The 20,630-nt window shown below is 37.7% G+C and overlaps 1 protein-coding gene across 4 annotated transcripts in view; it reads right to left on the bottom strand.

The window, feature by feature from the left end:
* Positions 1-20,630, bottom strand: part of phf14 (PHD finger protein 14) — a 173,550-nt gene that overhangs the window by 109,052 nt on the left and 43,868 nt on the right. For all 4 annotated transcript variants that reach the window (XM_052015568.1, XM_052015567.1, XM_052015570.1 and 1 more), the window contains exons 7-10: positions 13,037-13,174; positions 7,620-7,766; positions 3,678-3,948; positions 2,021-2,127 (exon numbers count right to left, since the gene is read on the bottom strand). In XM_052015568.1, coding sequence (XP_051871528.1) covers positions 2,021-2,127; positions 3,678-3,948; positions 7,620-7,766; positions 13,037-13,174 — 663 coding nt within the window. The remainder of the gene's footprint in view (positions 1-2,020; positions 2,128-3,677; positions 3,949-7,619; positions 7,767-13,036; positions 13,175-20,630) is intronic.

Genomic DNA, 20,630 nt, shown 5'->3' with positions numbered 1-20,630 from the left:
TGTCAGCAAAGAAAATAGTGCACGGAATTAAAACAAAAAAGGTACGTTGGTCTAGGTCTGCCTTTTCTCTTATTGTCAATAGGAGGCACTCTAAACTTACAAGTTCATAGTCTCAGCAGAAAAAGCATAATAGAAATTCCCTCCAGTTATCAGTACTATTAAAGAAAAAATAAAAGTGCACTGGATTCAGAACAACAACAAAAGTATACAAAAACAAAACTAGGGATTCATTAAGAGAATTTAATCAATTGTGATTCCATACACACTGACATATATTATGCACGCTCTAATATAGAATGTTTTTGAATGTCTGTGAAAAAGCAACATCAGGCAAGTTCTGGTCTAAAGTGTGAATTTGATATAGAAGAACTTCTAGCTTCACCAGCACTATAGATATGCATGCAAATAAAATCAATGTGCTTACTCAGCTCTCTTATTTAATTGAATTCAAAAAGTACCTGTGTTACTTTATTGGTATTTTTGATTTGCATTTTATTTGAGAATTTATCAGGTTTTAAGCACAATCGTTTACAAAGCTTTAAGAATTAAATACTCAAAAATATCTTAATTATCCAATACTGAAATTATAGATTTAGCTTATTTATTAATGAAAGCAAAGGTGCAATCTGCAGATTTAGCTTTTAGGATCCTTATTCTGTGCTCATTTGTCTCTGATATAATCATACCCAAAACATGCTAACCCACTACGACAATAATATTAAAATACATAAAGATTTTTTTAATAAAACCCACACAACTTGATCTGACAATATGCAAATGTTTACAGTAAAGGCCAGGTTTAGCTCATGAAGCTAATATGTTTTCTTAAATCATGAGCATTTTGCCATTTACAGAGACAAGACATGCAATCCTAGACTTCAAAATCAAAATAACTGTTTGTCAGCATAGTGGGGCATATTTAAAGAAAACCTAGGCAGACCACCATGACAAAGTTAGAAATCAAAATCTTGCTGGACAACTTGGTGCAGATTTATGGACAGGATGTGTATTTATGCATGTTTAATACAAGTAATAATATAAATCACCATCATTATGATTAAAGACATTTCACACATTTTGGAAAAAGGCATAAACAAAGCTGTATTAAAACAATATATTATTACACCCTACCCCATAAATGCACAGGACTATTTCCTTTGCTTTCAGGAAGAATTGCACCTAACATATGCTAAAAATTACCCTGTTTCAAGACATTCTAACCGATGTGATGAGTGAATTTGACAAACTTCATAAAGTCACACATATCACAACTATATTTTGAAAAACAAGAAAATGGAAAGTGTGTGGGTGGAAGATCAAATGATGTAAACATGTTAATGCTATAGAGGTACTCCATTCAAATCTGTATTAAAGTCTGAACTGCTGCAGAACAGAGCAGAGAAATGAATGTTTTTTTATCTCCTGCAGTATTTATATTTTTATCACCATCGTGCTTTCAATAGAAGTCCTCAATGTCACTGAACCATAAAACCAACTATTTATGAAATCTTTATCAGTTCTTTAATCACATATTATACAATGTCTTATGTTTCCAGCTGGAAATGGACACCATTAGATTGACATCTATGTGTTTTATTTAAAGGGGAAAACCATAAAAAGAAAAAGTTCAGTGCAGTTTAACTTAACACAATGAACTGTCTTGGAGTTCAAACTAACTTCCTGTTCAAATGTTAACTTAAAATCTACGTGCACATGAATGACCTTTTGCAATTTGTTTTGTTTTTCTCCTCCCTGGCCCCAAAGAAAAATTGACAATTGATCCCAACTAATTTAATATACAAGTAACCCACGCATTACAGCCATTCGGGTAACAGAAATTCACTCTGGCAGAACTTAGAAATCACCACCCACTACCCAAAAATTTGAGATACGGGATAAAATACAATATACATTTACCAAGAACACAACACCTCCACTGTAATGTGGAGTTCGCCTTAAGTTTCCACAGATCCATAAACAACATGGTGTTTGGTAGATACAGAAATCAACTTAATCATACCTTGTTGTATTCAACATGAAGTGATTCCTGTTCATTTTGAAGTTTATCCTTTAAGTTCTTTTGTTCACAAATATTCTCTTGTATCTGCATCATCCGCATATTCCTCTCTACAAAGAGCAGGCAAGATGGGAAACTAGGACATTATTACATATAGAACATAGAACTGTACAGCACTGGAACAGGCTCTTTGGCCCACGATGTGTGTGCTGGGCATGATGCCAAATTAAACTAATCCCTTCTGCCTGCACATAATCCATATCCCTCCATTCCTTGCATATTCATGTGTCCATCTAACAGCCTCTTAAATGCCACTATCGACCTGCAATCCACCACTACCCCTGGCAGCATGCTCCAGGCACTTACCACTCTGTGTAAAGAACTTGCCCCACACATCCCCTTTAAACATTCCCCCTCTCACCATAAAGCTATGCCCTCTCGTATTTGACATTTCTACCCTGGGACAAAGATTCTGGCTGTTTACCCTATGCCTCTCATAATTTTATAAACTTATCAGGTCTCCCCACAGCCGCCGATGCTCCAGAGAAAACAATCCAAGTTTGTTTAACCTCTCCTCAGAGCTAATACCCCCCCAATCCAGGCAGCATCCTGGTAAACCTCTTCTGAACCCTCTCCAAAGCCTCCACAACCTACCTGTAAAGGGGCGACCAGAACTGCAAGCAATACTCCAAGTGCGGCCTAACCATAGTTTTATACAATTGCGTCTTGACTTTCTGGCTTATACTCTATGCCCCTAGTGATGCAGGCAAGCATACCATAAATGCTTCTTTACCACGTTATCTACTTGCCTTGTCACTTTCAGAGAGATATGGACTTGGACCCCAAGATCCCTCTGTACATCAATGCTGTTATGGGTCCTGCCATTAATTGTATGCTTTCCCTTTACAACTGACCTCCCAAAATACAGTACAACACCTCACACTTGCCCAAATTAAACTCCATCTGTCATTTCTCCACCCACAAATGATCTTTATCCTGCTGTATCCTTTGTCGACCTTCTTCACTGTCCGCAACTCCACTAAATTTTGTGTCGGCAAACTTACTAACCAACCCACCTACATCTTTGTCCAAGTCATTTTTATATATCACAGACAAAAGAGGTCCCAACACTGATCCCTGCAGAACACTACTGGTCATAATCGTCCTGCCAGAATAACACCTTTCCATCACTACCTTCTATGGGCAAACCAATAATCCCAATTCACCGTGGATCCCATGCATCTTAATCTTCCTGATCAACTTGCCATGAGGGACCTTATAAAATGCCTTTCTAAAGCCCACATAGACAATAACTACCCTCATTAATCACCTTAGTCACCTCCTAAAAAAACTCAATCAAATTTGTATTAATGTCAACCATGTAAATTAGCAACATTTGAAGAAGCAACAGATAATACCCATGTGCTACATTAATATGTACTCCATAGCTTCAACTTTCTTGACATAGTAGTCAAATTACGCAATGAACTTTTAGTAGATAACCATAAATTAAGACTTATAAATTAAGCCCCAGCCTTTAAGGGAAAATTAATTGTTTCTGGCATTTTGGGAAGTAGCATTACATGGATTTTTATCCCAAGCAGCAAAGAATTTACTTTTCACAAGATTTGGAATCTTTTTTTTGTGTTTGTTTCCATACCAAGATAATAATTCACAAAGTCAGCAGTCAAGGCCGGCTGTTTGTGCTTTCTCCTGCCATCTACGCTGGAGCTGGTATCTAAAGTGTCTACAGGGAAAATGTCGGTGCTAATTCCCATCAGTTCAGCTTTCCGCATAAGCTTGCGTATCACCGAGGCACTGCTAGTGAGTGGACGTGGCAGCTTCTCCCTGGGAACCCATGCATTGGGTTTGGTGCTGCGAGCTAACTCCACTTTAGCACGATATTGTTGTAGCCTTGTTGTAATGCGGGCCTAAGTATAAAGAAAAATTTTAAATATCAAAATATTTTAAATAAACATTTAAGGACGCAACAGATTCCAATTAGCAGCACAATTTATGACAATACTAACAGAGCTCAACATGAAAATGTATCAAAAGTTGTCACAAGCAAAATCTATTGGCATGACATGGCTGTCAGTTTTAATTATTATTATGATTTCATTTCTAAGATTTAAAAAAGATAGTTCGTCAATTTTATCAGTTATTTTTTTGTTAAAATTATTTGAGATAGAAAATTGAGACATGAATTTTTTTAAAATGCTTCCTAATCTGTCGTGCATCAAGGATCTCAGGAGTTTAATCTCCTTAGTTCATGTTCTTGTGCACACAGTTCAAGAATGGTCTGCCTCCCTAATCATCTCCTCTTCTGCCTTTGATCATCACACCTAATTCTATCTCACCACTTCTCTGAATGAGATACCCTTCCTATTTTCTTCCCTCATCCTCTGCACTTAAACTCTTGCCCTTAGTGATATTAACTTTTCCCTCAACTCATCATACTCTCGCTCCCAAAATCTCCATCATCTTGTCCTTCCTTAATTTTGTCCTCAATAAAGGTTCCTGTCATACTTATATGCACTTCCTTGACTTTGCTGTCTCATAACCCTTTGCTAATTCCATTCTGTTAATAACAGGTAAAAAAAACCACTACCATTTCACTTTTGCTCTCCATTCACATCCTTCAGACTCTACTAACCATACTTTTTTTTTGGGGGGGGGGGGGGGGGGGGGAGTGGTTGGAAATAGGAATTCCACTTTCAGGGAACCATGTACCTGAACACTAAGGTCACTCTGTTCTACAGCAATCGCTAAGACCCTACCATTAACTGTGAAAGTCCTGCCTTGTTTTGACTTTCCAAAATGCAACATCTCACACTGATCTGAATTAAACTCCATTTACCATTCCTCGGCCCACTTACTCAGCTGACCAAGATCCCCCTGTAATTTTTGATAACCTTCACTGTCGACAATACCACGTACTTCAATGTCATCTGCAAACTTACTAACCATGCCTTGCACATTCTCACCTAAATCGTTGATGTAGGTGACAACCAACAATGGGCCCCAACACCAACCTCTAGTCATATGACTAGTCAAAGGTCTCCAGTCTGAGAAACAACTTTCCATGATCCTCCTCTGCTTTCTACCAGCAAGCCAATTGCGTATCCAATTAGCCAGCTCTCCATGGATTCCATGCGATCTAACCTTCCAGAGCAGCCAACTGTTGGATTAGGGTCGAAATTGTTATTTTTCTTGTAGTTCAACTTTATGCTTGCTTATATGTTTGTATAATCACCCATTTTTCTGTAAATGTTCAGTGGATTTTTGATAATTTGTAGTATAGTTGGTTCTGTATTTCTGTAGCTTCTTTGTCTGTAAGCTTGAGATGTCAAGGCAGCGTAAATCAAGACTGTCCTTGTTGTCTCACTGGCTGTTCTTACCAGAGAAGACTCCCTTATCTATCCAGCTTGAGTCAGTTTTCAGAATAAAGAAAGACGAAGCAGGTTCTTTGTTAGTTACTGTTAGTTCTTTGTCAGAGTAAGTGAGAGTGTTAGAGTTAGTGTTACTTGTTTGCAGTTCTTTACTGCTATTTCTCTGTTATGAACATTTAATAAAACGGCTGTGACCACAAGATTTACGCCTCATTCTTGACTTCCAAAGAACCTTCTGGACAATGTCATAACCAGAACCAAAACAACCATGTGGAATCTTATCAAAGGCCATGCTGAAGTCCATATAGAAGACATCTACTGCCCTACCCTCAACCACCTTCCTGGACACATCAAAAACTCACTCAAGTTCGTAAGACATGATCTCCCAAGCACAAAATCATGCTAACTACACCTAATCAACTCCTGTCTTTCCAGATGTATGTATACCTTATCCCTCAGAATCCTCTCCAGTAACTTACCTACCACAGATGTTAGACTTACTGTCTGTAGTTCCCAGGTTTTACTTTGCAGCCCTTCTTAAATAACGACACATTTGCCATCGTCCAGTCTACTGGCACCTCACCTGTGGCTAACGATGATGCAAATACCTCAGGCAGGACTCCCACAATTTCTTCTCTAGCTTCCCACATCTTGTATAAGAGACTCACCTCTTACTCCCACAACAATGCTGAATACCCTTCTCCCTGTCTAGCTTTCTGTTATCGTTAATGGCTCTTTCCAATGAGCCACTGTTCTCCTTGTTTTAAAATTTGATATCACCACCAACACCCTCAAAGCAAAAGCTATCCTTTGGACTTTCTATCCCAGCCCACTACTGAAGACTTCCTTTCCCTCTCCAAAGTCACTGACCATACTACCACATCCCAAATCAGTGCTCAACAGTCAACACTCAGACCCTTTTGATTAGGTTCCCTCTCCTGACACAGTACCAAGAGGTCTTTTAACAAAGTTATAAATGACATCCTTTGCAATCATGACGTAATAATCCACCACTCACTCTTTTTGACCTGTTGACCACACCACCTGCTACATTGCCTAGCTGAGTGACTGCATCCACCTGGTTCCATTCTTAGCTGTTCATTGGGATGCAGAAATTCATCTACAATGTGTTGTCATCCTGCTCTCACAATACTTCAGGTATCTCCCAAGGATATTTCCCTTCTGCTAATTGTCCAACAGTGATACCATTTATAAACACAAACATCAGGTTCAATGCCGATGCCAACAACAGCTAGCTTGACCCTTCCAGATCTCAAAATGGTTAAACAACTTGTCCAGTGCCTTTATTAGTAACACCAAGGTCATCATTTAAAATTCGCACCAAAAATAATTCCATTCCCAAGTCCCTGATGACACCCCAGTCCCAGACACCTGTCCAAGACTGAATCAGACTAATTGAAGCTTAGGCACCATATTTGACCATGTCGATCTGCCAACCACACATCTATTGTCCAACAACCTCAATGCAAGTTGTTGCTGAAATTCCTGTTTGCCCCTTTTTCACAGTTACCTCATTAGAATGAAATAGATTAATGTTTAGAGATTAAAATACTACGATACAAAAAATACAAATGCTTTAAACATTTTGTAAAAAATAGCACAAAGGAATTCTGAATGTGTACCTCCTCAAACATTTGCAAGATAATACAGATTTCTTTTTAAAAAAATTATTCCTTACTTTTTCTTTCAATTGCCACAACATCCATCTTTTACAACTGAGATGTTACTCCCTCCTTAAGAACAACTAGCTCAAGTGTATGCCCAATGGTATTTAGCTTATGGCATAATTATTGATTTTTCACATTTATGATACAAGTTTATAGAAATGACAATTGGCAAACTGAACAGACAGGTAGAATATTTTATAATTCTTAACATGTACATAACGTGCAATATTTAAATTTGGTGCAATTACTACCCTATGGAGATTTAAAGGAAAGTTGCCACAACATTTTTTGTAAAGGTAGCCATTTATTCCTGAACCTTGCATTAAATTTTTAAATCCATTGACATTGCAACATTTTGTAGATATTACAAAACAATTACAAATAGTCATGCTCTGACACCTGTATAAAATATCTCACATCTACCAAATCTGTTGATCTGAGACTTTTTATTTCATTTCCCTTCCTTTTTGTCTTTCATAATAAATACTCCTACACAATTTGGCATAATTCTGTCATTCATACCTGAGCTTCTGGAGCAACGTGCTTGTCTCGCTCTTGCAAGGTCATTTTACAGTATGACTGTAAAGCTAAATAGTTCTTTCGTTTCCATTTTCTGTCAAATTTATCAGCATGCTGTTTGCAATATGCAAAAAATGGATCAGCTATATCCTGTTTCAAAAGAACAAAAACAGGGACGCTTCAATTTTCCATTTATAAGGAAGTTATTTAAATCTTACCACCAGCTTTCTTCAAAATAAAAAGGGTCATGATGCTTTATGTTCTGATTTCCAATTTCTTTCAATGATAGTACACACAAAAATTCAGGCCTCTGAACAAAGCAGCTGGTTGCAATTTGACACAGCAGATGCTTTTACACTCTACAAGCAGAGATTAACATTTCAAAAACTCGAATATGTATTAAAATTAGGAGCAAAATTGCTACCATTTTTCCCTCAAATATCAGTTTGAAATGCATTGTCCTAAACTCTGAGTTTAATATATGCCTGTTGAAACTGTACCTCCTCTTAACACAAACATATGCTTTGTGCACTCTGCAATTTTACAGCAAAGCAGTTCTGAATTAAGCTTTGCTGTTAAAATTTACCAACAACTACTACAGTCTGCTTATAAAGAAATGTTTCCTCACTTCTCTACCATCAAAAGGCCTTGGATAAGGTACTACTTAATAAAGAGTCAAATAGGATCAACAGATAGGTGATAAGCAGAAGAATATTAGCAAACTAGCTACGTAAGAAAAAAAGGCAAGGAATGATTTAAGATAGCTTCTTTGACTGGAAAAATGTGAAGGGCATGGGAAATGGTGCTCCACCAGTATTCAAGCTCATTGATTACATCTATTATTTTGAGTTATGAATATGAAATACAATAAAGACTTTAAATGAGGTATTGGCATGAAAGGATCTTGGGATACAAATTCATTAATCATTAAAAAGAGCAACTCAATTTCATAAAGCCACATTAAGTGCAAATCTAACACTAGTTAGTTTCTGATCGAACAGAATTAAAAAAGCTGAGAAGTCATTTTAAATTTATAGAACCTTGGTTAAATTACACTCAACTTCTTTTTTTGCACAGTTTATCTCTTTGTTGCAAATCAGATATAATGAGTATGGTGGAAATACAAAAAACAATTTATGTGGAACTGAGGGATTTATTAACCATCAGGAAAGAATGAACAAGTCGGGAGTTCTTTTCTCAAAGGACTTGGGTCCTTAAAATAATAAAGCAGTTGAATAAGGCAGGCAGAGAGAAGAAGAGTGTTTGCACTCTTGAAGTGGTGAAAATTAGTGAACATATATTTAAGCCAGTCATCAATGAATCAAGAATTTAAGAGAGCCTCCTTATTCAAAACTTTAGATTGTGGAATTTGCCAGCCCATGGAGTAGATGAAGCAATTAGCAGAGATATATTTAAGTGAAAGCTAGATAAGTAAGGAATAAGAGGATATTGGCTGAATAAGACAAGACGGGAGAAGGTTCAAAGACCAGCTAGGCCAAAAGGCAAAATGCCATTTCTCATGATTCCTTGAGAAACTTCCTGTCCACAAAACCCATCAAATGAAGCAATGGCCAACAAGCCTCTAACTATCCAATGTCCTATCTTGACTCTCATCTTAGCTGTAAATAATTCCCTATTCTTGTTCCTATTTCCCCCCCACTGTTGAAATTCAACAAAAACATCACTTCACCCCATGCCCACCTCCACAACTGTCATTGCAACCATCCATTATTTTACTTTCCTCCACAGAGGCTGAATAATATGCAACCCTAAAATCTATCTACAGTTTTCTTTCTACTATCACAAGCACCATTACTTGATAAGTTAGGCCTTGGTTTTCACCAAGGGCACCAACAGTAAATTGCACCAAGATGCACAAAATAATATGCCTGTCTAGCCAAGGTGCAACTCTCGACACAAGCAAGTTAATGCAAGCCTAAATACAAAATCCTCCATAAATGTGTGCAAACAACCAGCTTGCTTTAGCATCATCAATTTTTGGCTAGAGGCATTAGGTTCTCAAGGTGTTACAATGGCATTGTATAAAATGACGAAGAAAGAAAACACCCTTCCAAATGATGTTGGAGACTACATGGAAAGCAGCACTTACCTTGGTCTTAGATATGATCACAGTAATTAATTTAAAAAGGAATCAGAATCCTCAACTTTTCCTCAATTCCAAAAGTGAGAAAATAAGCCAACTTTCAAAATTTTTCCTTTAAAGATCCGCAGCAGATCAGGTCTGGGCTTATTTCACTACTGGTCAGCTTTTTGTACAAGATCCATTACAGTACACCTCAGAAACTGGATATAATTTAATATAGCTCAAACAAGTGCAGTTGGTGGAAACTTAGCTTTCATGCTTGAGAACTTTGCCAATCTTATGGACAGGGCCTCTTTCAAGCAAAGGGTTCAATGAATGAACTTACAAGGTTAAGTACTACACAATACATTTATCTCTAAGTATTCAAGATATTCAATATGTTTATGCCTAACAAAGTAGCCATAGTTCCCAGTCTGGTACCACAGCCTTTTGGTAGTCCAGGTCTGTATTTTCTTTGGAGGTCTGTCACCCATTGCATAGTTTTTAAATAGCCACAAACTCCCAATTTATACACATGCACTGTTGCTAGAGGTGGTATATTATCAATAGGCCAGTAGGTTTTAGCCATGCCTCCAAAATGATGTTAACAAGTTGTGTTGATATCTGAAACAAGCCAGAGTATATTGCTTATTTTAAAAAAATCAATGCTTACTTGTTTTTAGTATTGAGACCTTACTCAAAAGCTGGTAAGCCAAAATTGCAAAGCTTAATTTCAGGTTAACACAAACAAACATATCACACAGAATTTTGCATTTAACTCCACTTCAAATAAATTTATATTGTTCTCCAAGCACAACTTCTTAAAGCTTCATTCAGCTAATGTTTCAAAGTATAGAAGTTGACGTTACATGTTATCACACTGAGTGACCACTAAATGCATTAGCCGACATTGATTAAAATTAATTTCACGACTTTCTTTCCAGTTTCTTCTACCTCCTAATTCTCTTCACTGTTTGAATATTTTTAAATCCCCTCTATTAATTATAATTTTTCAAAATTTTTTTTAGAATATCTTGTTGGACATGTTGGGACATTTTACTATGTTAAAAGCCAAATCAAGTCAATTCCCTTTTAAATGCCTTATTGTAACTACTTTCCCATATCAATCATCATTTTTTTTAAGTTTTCAACAAACCTGCTTGCTAATTATTTACCCACAAAACTCCTCTGACAGAAATCTACACTCCTAACTTTTGCTTGTTCTTTGTTTCAATTATATTTTAACCTCATGGTAAAATATGATTTTATTCCAAATCTAAAATGTCTAAACATCTGCACGTGAAATGTGTTTTTCGCATTTTGTTTTTTTTTGTGATAACCAGAATGAATCAAAGGAACGGGGAGTACAAGCTTAAGAGCACACCAGCAAATTGAGTCAGAGGAATGAAAGACAAGATTAATGACAAAAAAAAAGCAAAAAGTGAGCAGGACAACTCACTCTGGATTAGGTCAGCATAAGATTCTTACTGGAGTTATGAAAATAAAAAGAAAATAACAACTAAAAAACATGGTTTCCTATACAGGTTTGTGAATGTATGAAATGTTTTAAAATAAGTTGAGTTAATTACAGGCACAGATGGCTACATTGGAACATGCAATAATAACAACAGAAACTTGTCTAACAAAAAAAGGGCAGGGCAGGACAGGACAATGAATATTCCTGGATACAGAATGTTCAGGAAGGAGGACAGGGAAGGAAAGGGAAGGGCAGTGGTATTGATTAAAGAGAATATTAGAGTGCTGGAGAGAGGGGAAGGGTCAAAGACAGAAATGGCTTGGTTAGAGCTAAGAAACAGTAAAGGGAATATTGCTAGCTGTATTCAATAGCGCACCAATGAATTGGAAAGTGAAAGGAGGAAATTACAGCGAAGTACAAAAACTATAGGGTAGTTCTAATGGAAGATTTTAATTATCATGGAATAGTAATAGTTTCAAGGGCAAAAAAAGCCGAAATTTTTCTAAAATATGTCCAGGATCCTTTTCTAGAGCAGTCTGTTGCATAGAAAGGATAGAGTGGGGGAGTCTAGAACTAGAGGGCATAGGTTTAAGGTAGGAATGGAGAAATTTAAAGATCCGAAGAGTGAGATCGTCCAAATGGAGTGTGGTGAATATCTGGAACGAGCTGCCAGAGGGGATGGTGGAGGCAGATACAATTACAACATTTACAAGGTATTTGAACAGGTACTTGGATAGTAGAAGGATACTAGCCTAAAGCAGGCAAATAAGATCAGCATACATAGGCAATAGTTTGCATGGACGAGGTGGACTGAAAGGGCCCATCTCTGTGCTGTGCATTTCTATGATTTTATGAATCAACATGTTTCTAATCCAATGAAGGAGGAGGTATTGCTTGGTCTTGCTCTGGCAAATGAGATGCGTCAAGGGCATGAAGTTTCAGCAGGGGAACATTTAGGAGATAGCGATCATAAAACACAAGATTAAAGTTAGCTATAGAAAAGATGTAGCAAGCCAAGTACGTACGTAAGTACGTAAATAAATAAATAAAGAGAGGACAATTTCATGGGAGGGGAGTGGATCTAGCCCAGATAAACTGGAACCAAAAGTTGACAGGCTAAACTGTAACAGAACAATAGGCTGGCTTTAAGAAAGAGATGCTTCAGTAAGGATGAAGCACATTCCCACAAGCATCAAAGAAAGAAGGAAAAAAAAGCCAGAACTCCCTTGATGACAAAAGAGATAGAGAATGATAAAGCGAACAAAAAGTTGCATATAAGCGTCATTTTGTACCAGTGACAACCTAGCTCAACCAGGCTGATTACAAAAGAACCAGAGAGGAAGTGAAATGTAAAATAATGGAGGCAAAGAGAGGATATGAGAAAAGAATGGCTGCCAAATGGAGACATAAATCGTAAAACTGTAGTACACAGGATCCATCGTGGACAAAAATAAGAATTTGTACATGGATACTGAGAGCACCATCAAGGTACCAAGGAAAGAGAGAGGTACAAGATAAGCTTCAAGGAGTGCTTCATAGTACAGAAGGAGGAGAGAACAGAGAGACCATGGAGATATTAAATATGATGGTTGAACTTAAAGTTGGTAAGATACCAGGACCAGACAGGATCCTCAATCTTTCATTTCTTTATTCAGACTAAGCGCCATTTTGTCCTGACAATCCCTGAAAAGTAGGCTGATGAAATATGTAGCTGCTTTCTAAATTTCCTTCAAATATAATTTATTTTGATACAGTTAACACAGAAAAGACTATTATCTGAGAAACAAATTATCACACAAACTTTTATTTACAACTGTACAAAAGAGGAAGAGAAAGGAAGGAGTTTAAGCGTGGTTTCACCTCTTCAGCAGCTGCTTCAGAAAGCAGTCCTTCTCTCTGAGCACAGGTCACATGGAAATATGCTCTGCACATACCAGCATCACAACTTATGCAGACTCCAGTTCGAGCAAATCGGATGTCTTCACATAAACTACACTCCTGAATAAATTAAAGAAGAATATCAGTAGAAAATCCTCCAAACGTGGTAGTATATAGCCCAACTTGAAAGTTTCAGCAGAAATTATGCACCAAACATGGATTTGAAAACACAACAAGCTTACTACTACTTTAAGGCTTCAGGAATGTGCAACACTGTTCCAGATATAAAGCTAAAATGAAACTAATCACTTAACACTAACCTGCCCATCTGTAACTGCATCGTCAATGGAAACCAATTCATTATAATATTGGAATATGCATGTCAATGTATACAAATTAAATATCTCATGCACTATTGGAGTAACATAAAGTACAATGGAATTTAAAAAGGCAGTGACATTTCACTTTAGTTTCAAAATGAGCAAGTGAGTGAGGTCTATTTGAAGTAACTGCTGGGTACATGCTATAGATAACCATGAAACAGGTATGGAACTGGGTGACCTTAGTCCACTCTGGAATTCTTCACTAATAATGAAAGATAGGTTCAACCATCGACTTGACTATCCATTACTACTCAGCAATTTGCCTGAATTGTCTGCTGAGCTCATACATTCTTGAGACAACATTCTAATTTGGATTTGTGAGAAAATATGATTGTAATGAATCCAGAAAGTGACCTTATGTTAAAACTCTGTCGCATCTTAAAAGGTGATCAGGTTGGAATTCAAACTAAGCAACAAAGATTTTCATAACCCAAAAATCAGTGCTATAATGGTATCACATGTACAAAATAAATGTGTGTTAGCCCAGAACTAAATGAAGACACCAAATACCAACCCATGAATTACAAAATTCCATAATAGGGAAATAAACTATGGGAACACAAATGAAGTGACACACCATGGAACAGAACCCAGAAGGCAGGCCTAAAGGTAGTGACAGATGGCTCATTGACACTAAAAGTACATTAAGTGACAGCCATCGAGCAGAAAAAGAATAGAGCTTGGTTAATTTTTTTTTGGAGGTCACTGGAATGGTTGACGGGGGCATCTATGAAAGTTGTTAGTTCTAGAAAGTATTTAAAAATCATTAACAGAGAGATTAAGCATGTGGAAATAAGACAATCTTTTGATATTGATTGGAAATTGATAATATTCAGGAGAAAGTTGAGATATTCAAGCGAAAGAGTACGTGCTTCAACTGGCAAGCTGTGTCTAGAGATCGCACTGGGATTTTAGATTTTTTATGATACTTAACTAATGAATTAGGAAGAAACTGGAGTTATCCTCAGGACAAAGAATGCCAGAAGGAATTTTAGTGGAGAAGTTTAAAATTACTAATAACAAATTTCAAAGCCAAGATTGAAATACAGAATACTGGAGATGGCTGCATCTGAGGAGAGAGAAACATAGTTAATGTTTCAAGACAAATATCAAAAGATTTTATAGATCAAGACAGAAGTCAATAGATTTTTAGATTTTAAGGGAATCACAGGATTTGGCACCAATGCAGGGAAATGGCACAGATTTAAAAGATCGGCCATATCTTACTGAATGGCAGAGCAGGCACAAGATGCTTAAACAAGTTATTTTCGTTTTTGCCTTTCATGTTTATGTTCTTTTGCAGATTGGTGGCCTTTAATCAAGGTCATTAACCCAAAATATTAACTCTTCCCACAGAGGCTGCTTGACCTGCTGAGTATTTCCAGAACTCTCTGAATTGTTTTATTTTTATTTCAGAATTTCACCAACTGTCGGGCTTTTTTTTTGCATTTCAGTAACAGAAGGATAGTCAATCAATGAGCAAAAAAAATTGAGAATGCCAAAACATCTGAAGATAACAAGAAACAAAATCAGTAACAAATGGTTAGGATTTGGAGTGCACTGCCAAATGGGATGGTGAATACAGATTCAGAAGTACACTTCAAAATGGAATTAGTGACTTCTGAAAGAATACATTTTTGCAGAATATAGAGATAGAATGAGGGAAATGAAACTAATTGCATTGGCCTTCTATGAAGCTGGTGTAGAATCATTGTGCCAAATTGATTCCTTGTATGAGAACAAAAGCAGTATATAAATGCAAGTCTTTTTCATTAGCTGTCAAAGCACTTTACAAATAACAAAATGTTTTTGGAATGTAGTCAATGTTGTTGGAATGTAGTCAATGTTGTAACTTAAATGTAACTGCCAACTTATGCACACCTAGGTCTTGAACACCCCGAGAAACAAAAAAATAACCAATTTTCCTGTTGGTTTGATGACAAACATTGCTCAGAACAACAGAAAGACCTCTTCTGTTCATCTTAGAACAGACAGAGAACAGCAAGGAACAGTCAAAACCATGGGGAGGCCTGAGGCTTAGATAGAAAAGTAGTTTAAAAAAAAGACACACTAATCTAAAGGAGAAATATTGCTCACAGTCGCTTCCTGGGGGGGGGGGGGCAGAGAGGTGGAGAGATCACAGGACAACAGGTAGGAGATTTTTTTTATTTTCACTCTATTCTGATTGATTAGAACAGATTGTGGATAGGCGATGTGGCTGCAATATGTGGGAACTGGTGAACCCATTATAGTAAACACAATCATCTCTGCTGCAAGTGTTGGCTGCTTGAAGAACTTTGGCTCAGGATCAATGAGCTGGAGTCCAAGCTTCAGACACTGACTGCAGAAGAGGCAGGTACAGGGATCCAGAGGATAGTTCCAGAGAAACTGCAGCCTTTACCCTTGTCTAACAGAAATCAGGTTCTTGCTCCCTGGGTGGACCAGGGTGGAGACTACAGGGACGATGTGCAAACTGTCATGGCACAGGGAACCGTTCAAGGTGAGAGGAGAAACAAGTAATCATAGGGGATAGCTTAGTTAGGGGAACAGACACTGTTCTTTGTACAGACAGGGAGTCCTTGAGGCTGTGTTGCCTGCCTGGTGCTAGGGTTAAGGAATCTCCTCCAGGCTGGACAAGAACTTGGAGTGGAGGGATAGGATCCAGTTGTCATGATTCACGTAGGCACTAACAAAATAGGCAGGACTAGGAAAGTGGTTATGCCGAGGGATTGCGAGGAGGTCACGGCAAAAGTGAAATACAGAAGCACAAGGACAATAATCTCCAGATTATTCCCAAAGTCACCTACAAATTGGCACAGTGTAAATAGGATTAGAGTGGTCAAATGACAGAACTGGGTTCCAATTCATGGGACACCGACACCAGTATTGGGAGAGGAGAAAGATGTTCTGTTAGGATGGGATTCACCTAAATGGTGTTGGGACCAATGTCCTGGTGAGCTGTGTTAATAGGGCTGTAGACAGCACTTTTAATAGCAAGGGCGGGATTCCAAGAATGGGAGGTTTAATAAATCATGAGGAAATGAGAGAGCAGTGGCACAAGACAGAGATGGGGAAATTGACAAACAAAGTGAGAAAGGCAGGCAGAAAATGTAAACAAAAGTCTGCAGCACAGAGCAAATCTGGAGTTAGTAAAAACAAAAAAAAAATCAAAGCTTAATAATCTTTATTTGAAAGTACATAGCATTTGCAATAATCAAGGACATATGATGTTCAAAAAGAACAGGCCAAAGGGGAAAGGAAGTAGGATATCATTGTTAATCAAAAAAGGTATCAGCAATGTCAAGGTGTGATATAGAGGCAGCGAATAATGTAGAATTGGTTTAGGTTGAAATCATGAATAGCAGGGGAAAGATGACACGGGTGGGAGAGGTTTATAGGCCCCCAAAATGTGACCTCTCAATAGGGTGAAACAAATGGGGAAATATCTAGGGCATCTTTGAGAAGAATTGCAATTGTCATGGGAAATTTTAATCTTCATATTGATTAGATGGAACAAACTGGCAAAGGTATTACAGAAGAAGAACGTGAAGTGCGTTTGGGATTGCTTCTTAGAACAGCATGTTATGGAACCTACTCTGCATCGGCAACTTTAAATTTGGTCACAAGTAATGAGGAAGGATTAATAAGAGATCTTGTTAAGGAGGTAGTAATAGAATTCCAGATGCAGTTTGAGGGTGAATATGGCAGGACCAAAGCCACTGTCTTCAACTTAAATAAGAGCAATTATAATGGTATAAGCTGAAGTTGTTTAAGATGGACTAGGAAAACAAGCCAAGAGAGGTCAGTAGATAACAGTGGCAGATATTCAAACAGATGATCCATAACACTTATCAGTAATTTATACCACTTACAAAGTGGTATTCCATGAAGAAGCACAATCTGTGGTTAACAAAGGAGGTCAAGGATAATGTTAAATTGAAAAGCAAGACATACAAAGTGGCAAGGGTTGGTGGCAGGCCAGAGGATGGGATGTTTTAAAGACCCAGCAGAGAAAGACTGAAAAGCTCATAAGGGAGAAAATTGATCTTAAGAGAAAACTTGCATGTAGTATCAAAACAAACCGTAAGAGTTTCTATGGATATAAAAATAAGATGATGACTAAGGTAGGTTTGGGACCTCTAGGAGACAAGTTGGCGAATTAAGAATGGGAAACAAAGAAATGGCAGATACATTAAACCAATTTTTGTTTGCATCGATCTTCACTATGGGGGCCACTGCAAATATCCCAAAGATAACAGATGGACTAATTTCAAATAGCAGGGAGGAACTTGTAAAAATCCCAATCAGAAGGGATAAAGTATTTGGTAAACTCAGGGCTAAAGGTGGACAAATCTCTGGGACCCGATGACCTGCACACAAAGGTTTTAAAGGAAGTGGCTGCAGAGATAGTGGACCCATTGGCTGATATGTTTCAAAACTCACTAAGTTCCAGGATTGTATGAGAAGCTTGGAAAAGAGCCAATATGACTCCCTGGTTCAAAAAGGGAGGAAGATAGAAGGCAGGGAACTATAGGTTAGGTAGTTTAACATTCATTGTTGGCAAGATTCTAGAATCAATAATCAAAGAGGAAAGCCAAATACAATCAAACCTACTCAATGTGGTATTATGAAAGACAAATCATATTTGCCAAATTTGCTCTAATTCTTTGAGGATGTGATAAGGAGAGTTCATAGAGGAGAACCCGTAGATAGTGTATTTAAATTTCCAAAAGGCATTTGACAAGGTGCTACCTAAGAGGCTGCTGCATAAATTAAGAGACCAAAGGTGGTCCTATCAAGGAAGGCTAGTCAATTTGTGTCTGTATTCCTTGAAATTTCGAAGAATGAGGGATGACTTATTCAGAAAAATAAGATCCTAAAGGATCCCGACAGGGTAGATATTGGGATGTTTTCACTGGTAGGAGAGTCACGAACAAGGGGTTATAGCTACACAGTAAGGAGCTAGTCATTTAAAACTGAGGTATGTAGAATTTCTTTTCTCTCAGAGATCAGTGAATCTCTGAAATTATCTGCCCACCCCCAAGGGAAGTGGAGACTAGATCATTAGATATGTTTAAGGTGGAGATGGATATTTGAAAGGTCGAGGAATTTAAGGTTATGGGGAACCAGCACAGAGCTGTACCCAGCATAACTAGCCATGATCATACTGAATGGCAGAGCACGCTTGAGAGGCCTCGTGACCTACTCCTACTTGAAACACAGAATTGTTTACACCCAGCCAGAGGGATGGATGGAACACTGTACCTCATCCAAAGGGTGACACTGATGGTGTAGTACTGAAGAAGTTTGCACTATCAGTGTCAACCCAGATTGTGCACGAATTCAGGAATGGGACATGAACCCACAACATTCTAACCTTGAGAATGCCTTTAACTGTCGTTTGCTAGATTAGGTAGCATAGCCACCAATGTAGCTGAGTGCGAAAAGTTGACAATTGAGTAGATAAGACAGTAGGAGTTCAATGTGAGGAAATACTCTGTCTAGTACTCTTACTTTATACCTAATAAAGATCATATTTTTTTTAAATAATGAGAATTTAAGAATTAGGGAGAAGTATGAAAATGCAGGGGTTACTGTAAAGAAATCATTAAAAACTGGTGAACAGGTACATAAATTGAAAAGCTTGTTAGCTTTCACTTCAAGGGGGCTGCATATAAAGTTTGAGGCTGTAGGTGTATGAATTGCACCTGGCATATTGTGTTCAATATTGAGGAAAGACGATAGATAGGCTGCAGTAGATTCACCAGAATTAAAGATTAAATTAGGACATCCAGCTGTTTCACTGCAGCATCTATTTCCTTCCATTTGGAACATGAAAGGGTGATCTAACTGAAGTTTTAAATACATAAACAAATTCAAGCATAGACAGAGACAGATATTTTTTGTGTAGAAATACAGAACAAGTACAACTTTACAGTTGGAATTGTGTCATCTCAGAATTAAATCTCAAAACACTTTCATTTACATGTACATTTATTTCAACCCAGATTATCAACTGTTGGATTAGGGTATCCAAAAATACCATTAATGCTGAGGTGCAGATCTGTCAATAATTGAATTGAGCAGTGGAATAGCATATTTCTATTCCTATGGTGCCTACTTCACTGCCAGAGGGAGGGTAATTTCCTTGTTTTTTTTTGTCTACCAAATACATTGGCCTTTCATTTTCCCTCTTTTTTTAAAAAAAAATCTCAGTAAACAGATTGTCACATTCCTGGGGAATGTGTTTAATGGCATGTGTTTGTAGTACCATGTTGGAACAAGGGAAGTTTGATTTATTGCTCAATGTGTCCTGTACACTTAACCATACATTTAAAGCTGAGTTTCTTATTTTGTAACGGCAGCAAAGTACAAATATCAAGAGATCTGGCTGAAGCTACCAAGATTCCAGATATTTCATGGTGTCTTGACTTCGAAATAATAGTGGCATGCAAAAGTTTGGGCACCCCTGGACAAAATTTCTGTTACTGTGAATAGCTAAGCGAGTAAAAGATGACCTCATTTCCAAAAAGCATAAAGTTAAAGATAACACATTTCTTTAATATTTTAAGGAAGATTACTTTTTTTATTTCCATCTTTTACAGTTTCAAAATAACAAAAAAGGAAAAGAGCTTGAAGCAAAAGTTTGGGCACCCTGCATGGTCAGTACTTAGTAACATCCCCTTTTGGCAAGTATCACAGCTTGTAAACACCTTCTGTGGCCAGCTAAGAGTCTTTCAATTCTTGTTTAGAGGATTTTTGTCCATTCTTCCTTACAAAAGGCTTCTAGTTCTGTGAGATTCTTGGGCCATCTTGCATGCACTGCTCTTTTGAGGTCTATCCGCAGATTTTCGATGATGTTTAGGTCGGGGGACTGTGAGGGCCATGGCAAAACCTTCAGCTTGTGCCTCTTGAGGTAGTCCATTGTGGATTCTGAGGTGTGTTTAGGATCGTTATCCTGTTGTAGAAGCCATCCTCTTTTCATCTTCAGCTTTTTCACAGACGGCGCGATGTTTACTTCCAGAATTTGCTGGTATTTAATTGAATTCATTCTTCCCTCTACCAGTGAAATGTTCCCTGTGCCACTGGCTGCAACACAAGCCCAAAGTATGATCGATCCACCCCCGTGCTTAACAGTTGGAGAGGTGTTCTTTTCATGAAATTCTGCACCCTTTTTCCTCCAAACTTTCCTG

Source organism: Pristis pectinata, chromosome 5, assembly GCF_009764475.1.
Source record: "Pristis pectinata isolate sPriPec2 chromosome 5, sPriPec2.1.pri, whole genome shotgun sequence".
NCBI classification, from domain to species: Eukaryota; Metazoa; Chordata; class Chondrichthyes; order Rhinopristiformes; family Pristidae; genus Pristis; species Pristis pectinata.
The sequence above is the reverse complement of the archived record's forward strand: the minus strand, read 5'-3'. Positions and strand labels throughout refer to the sequence as shown.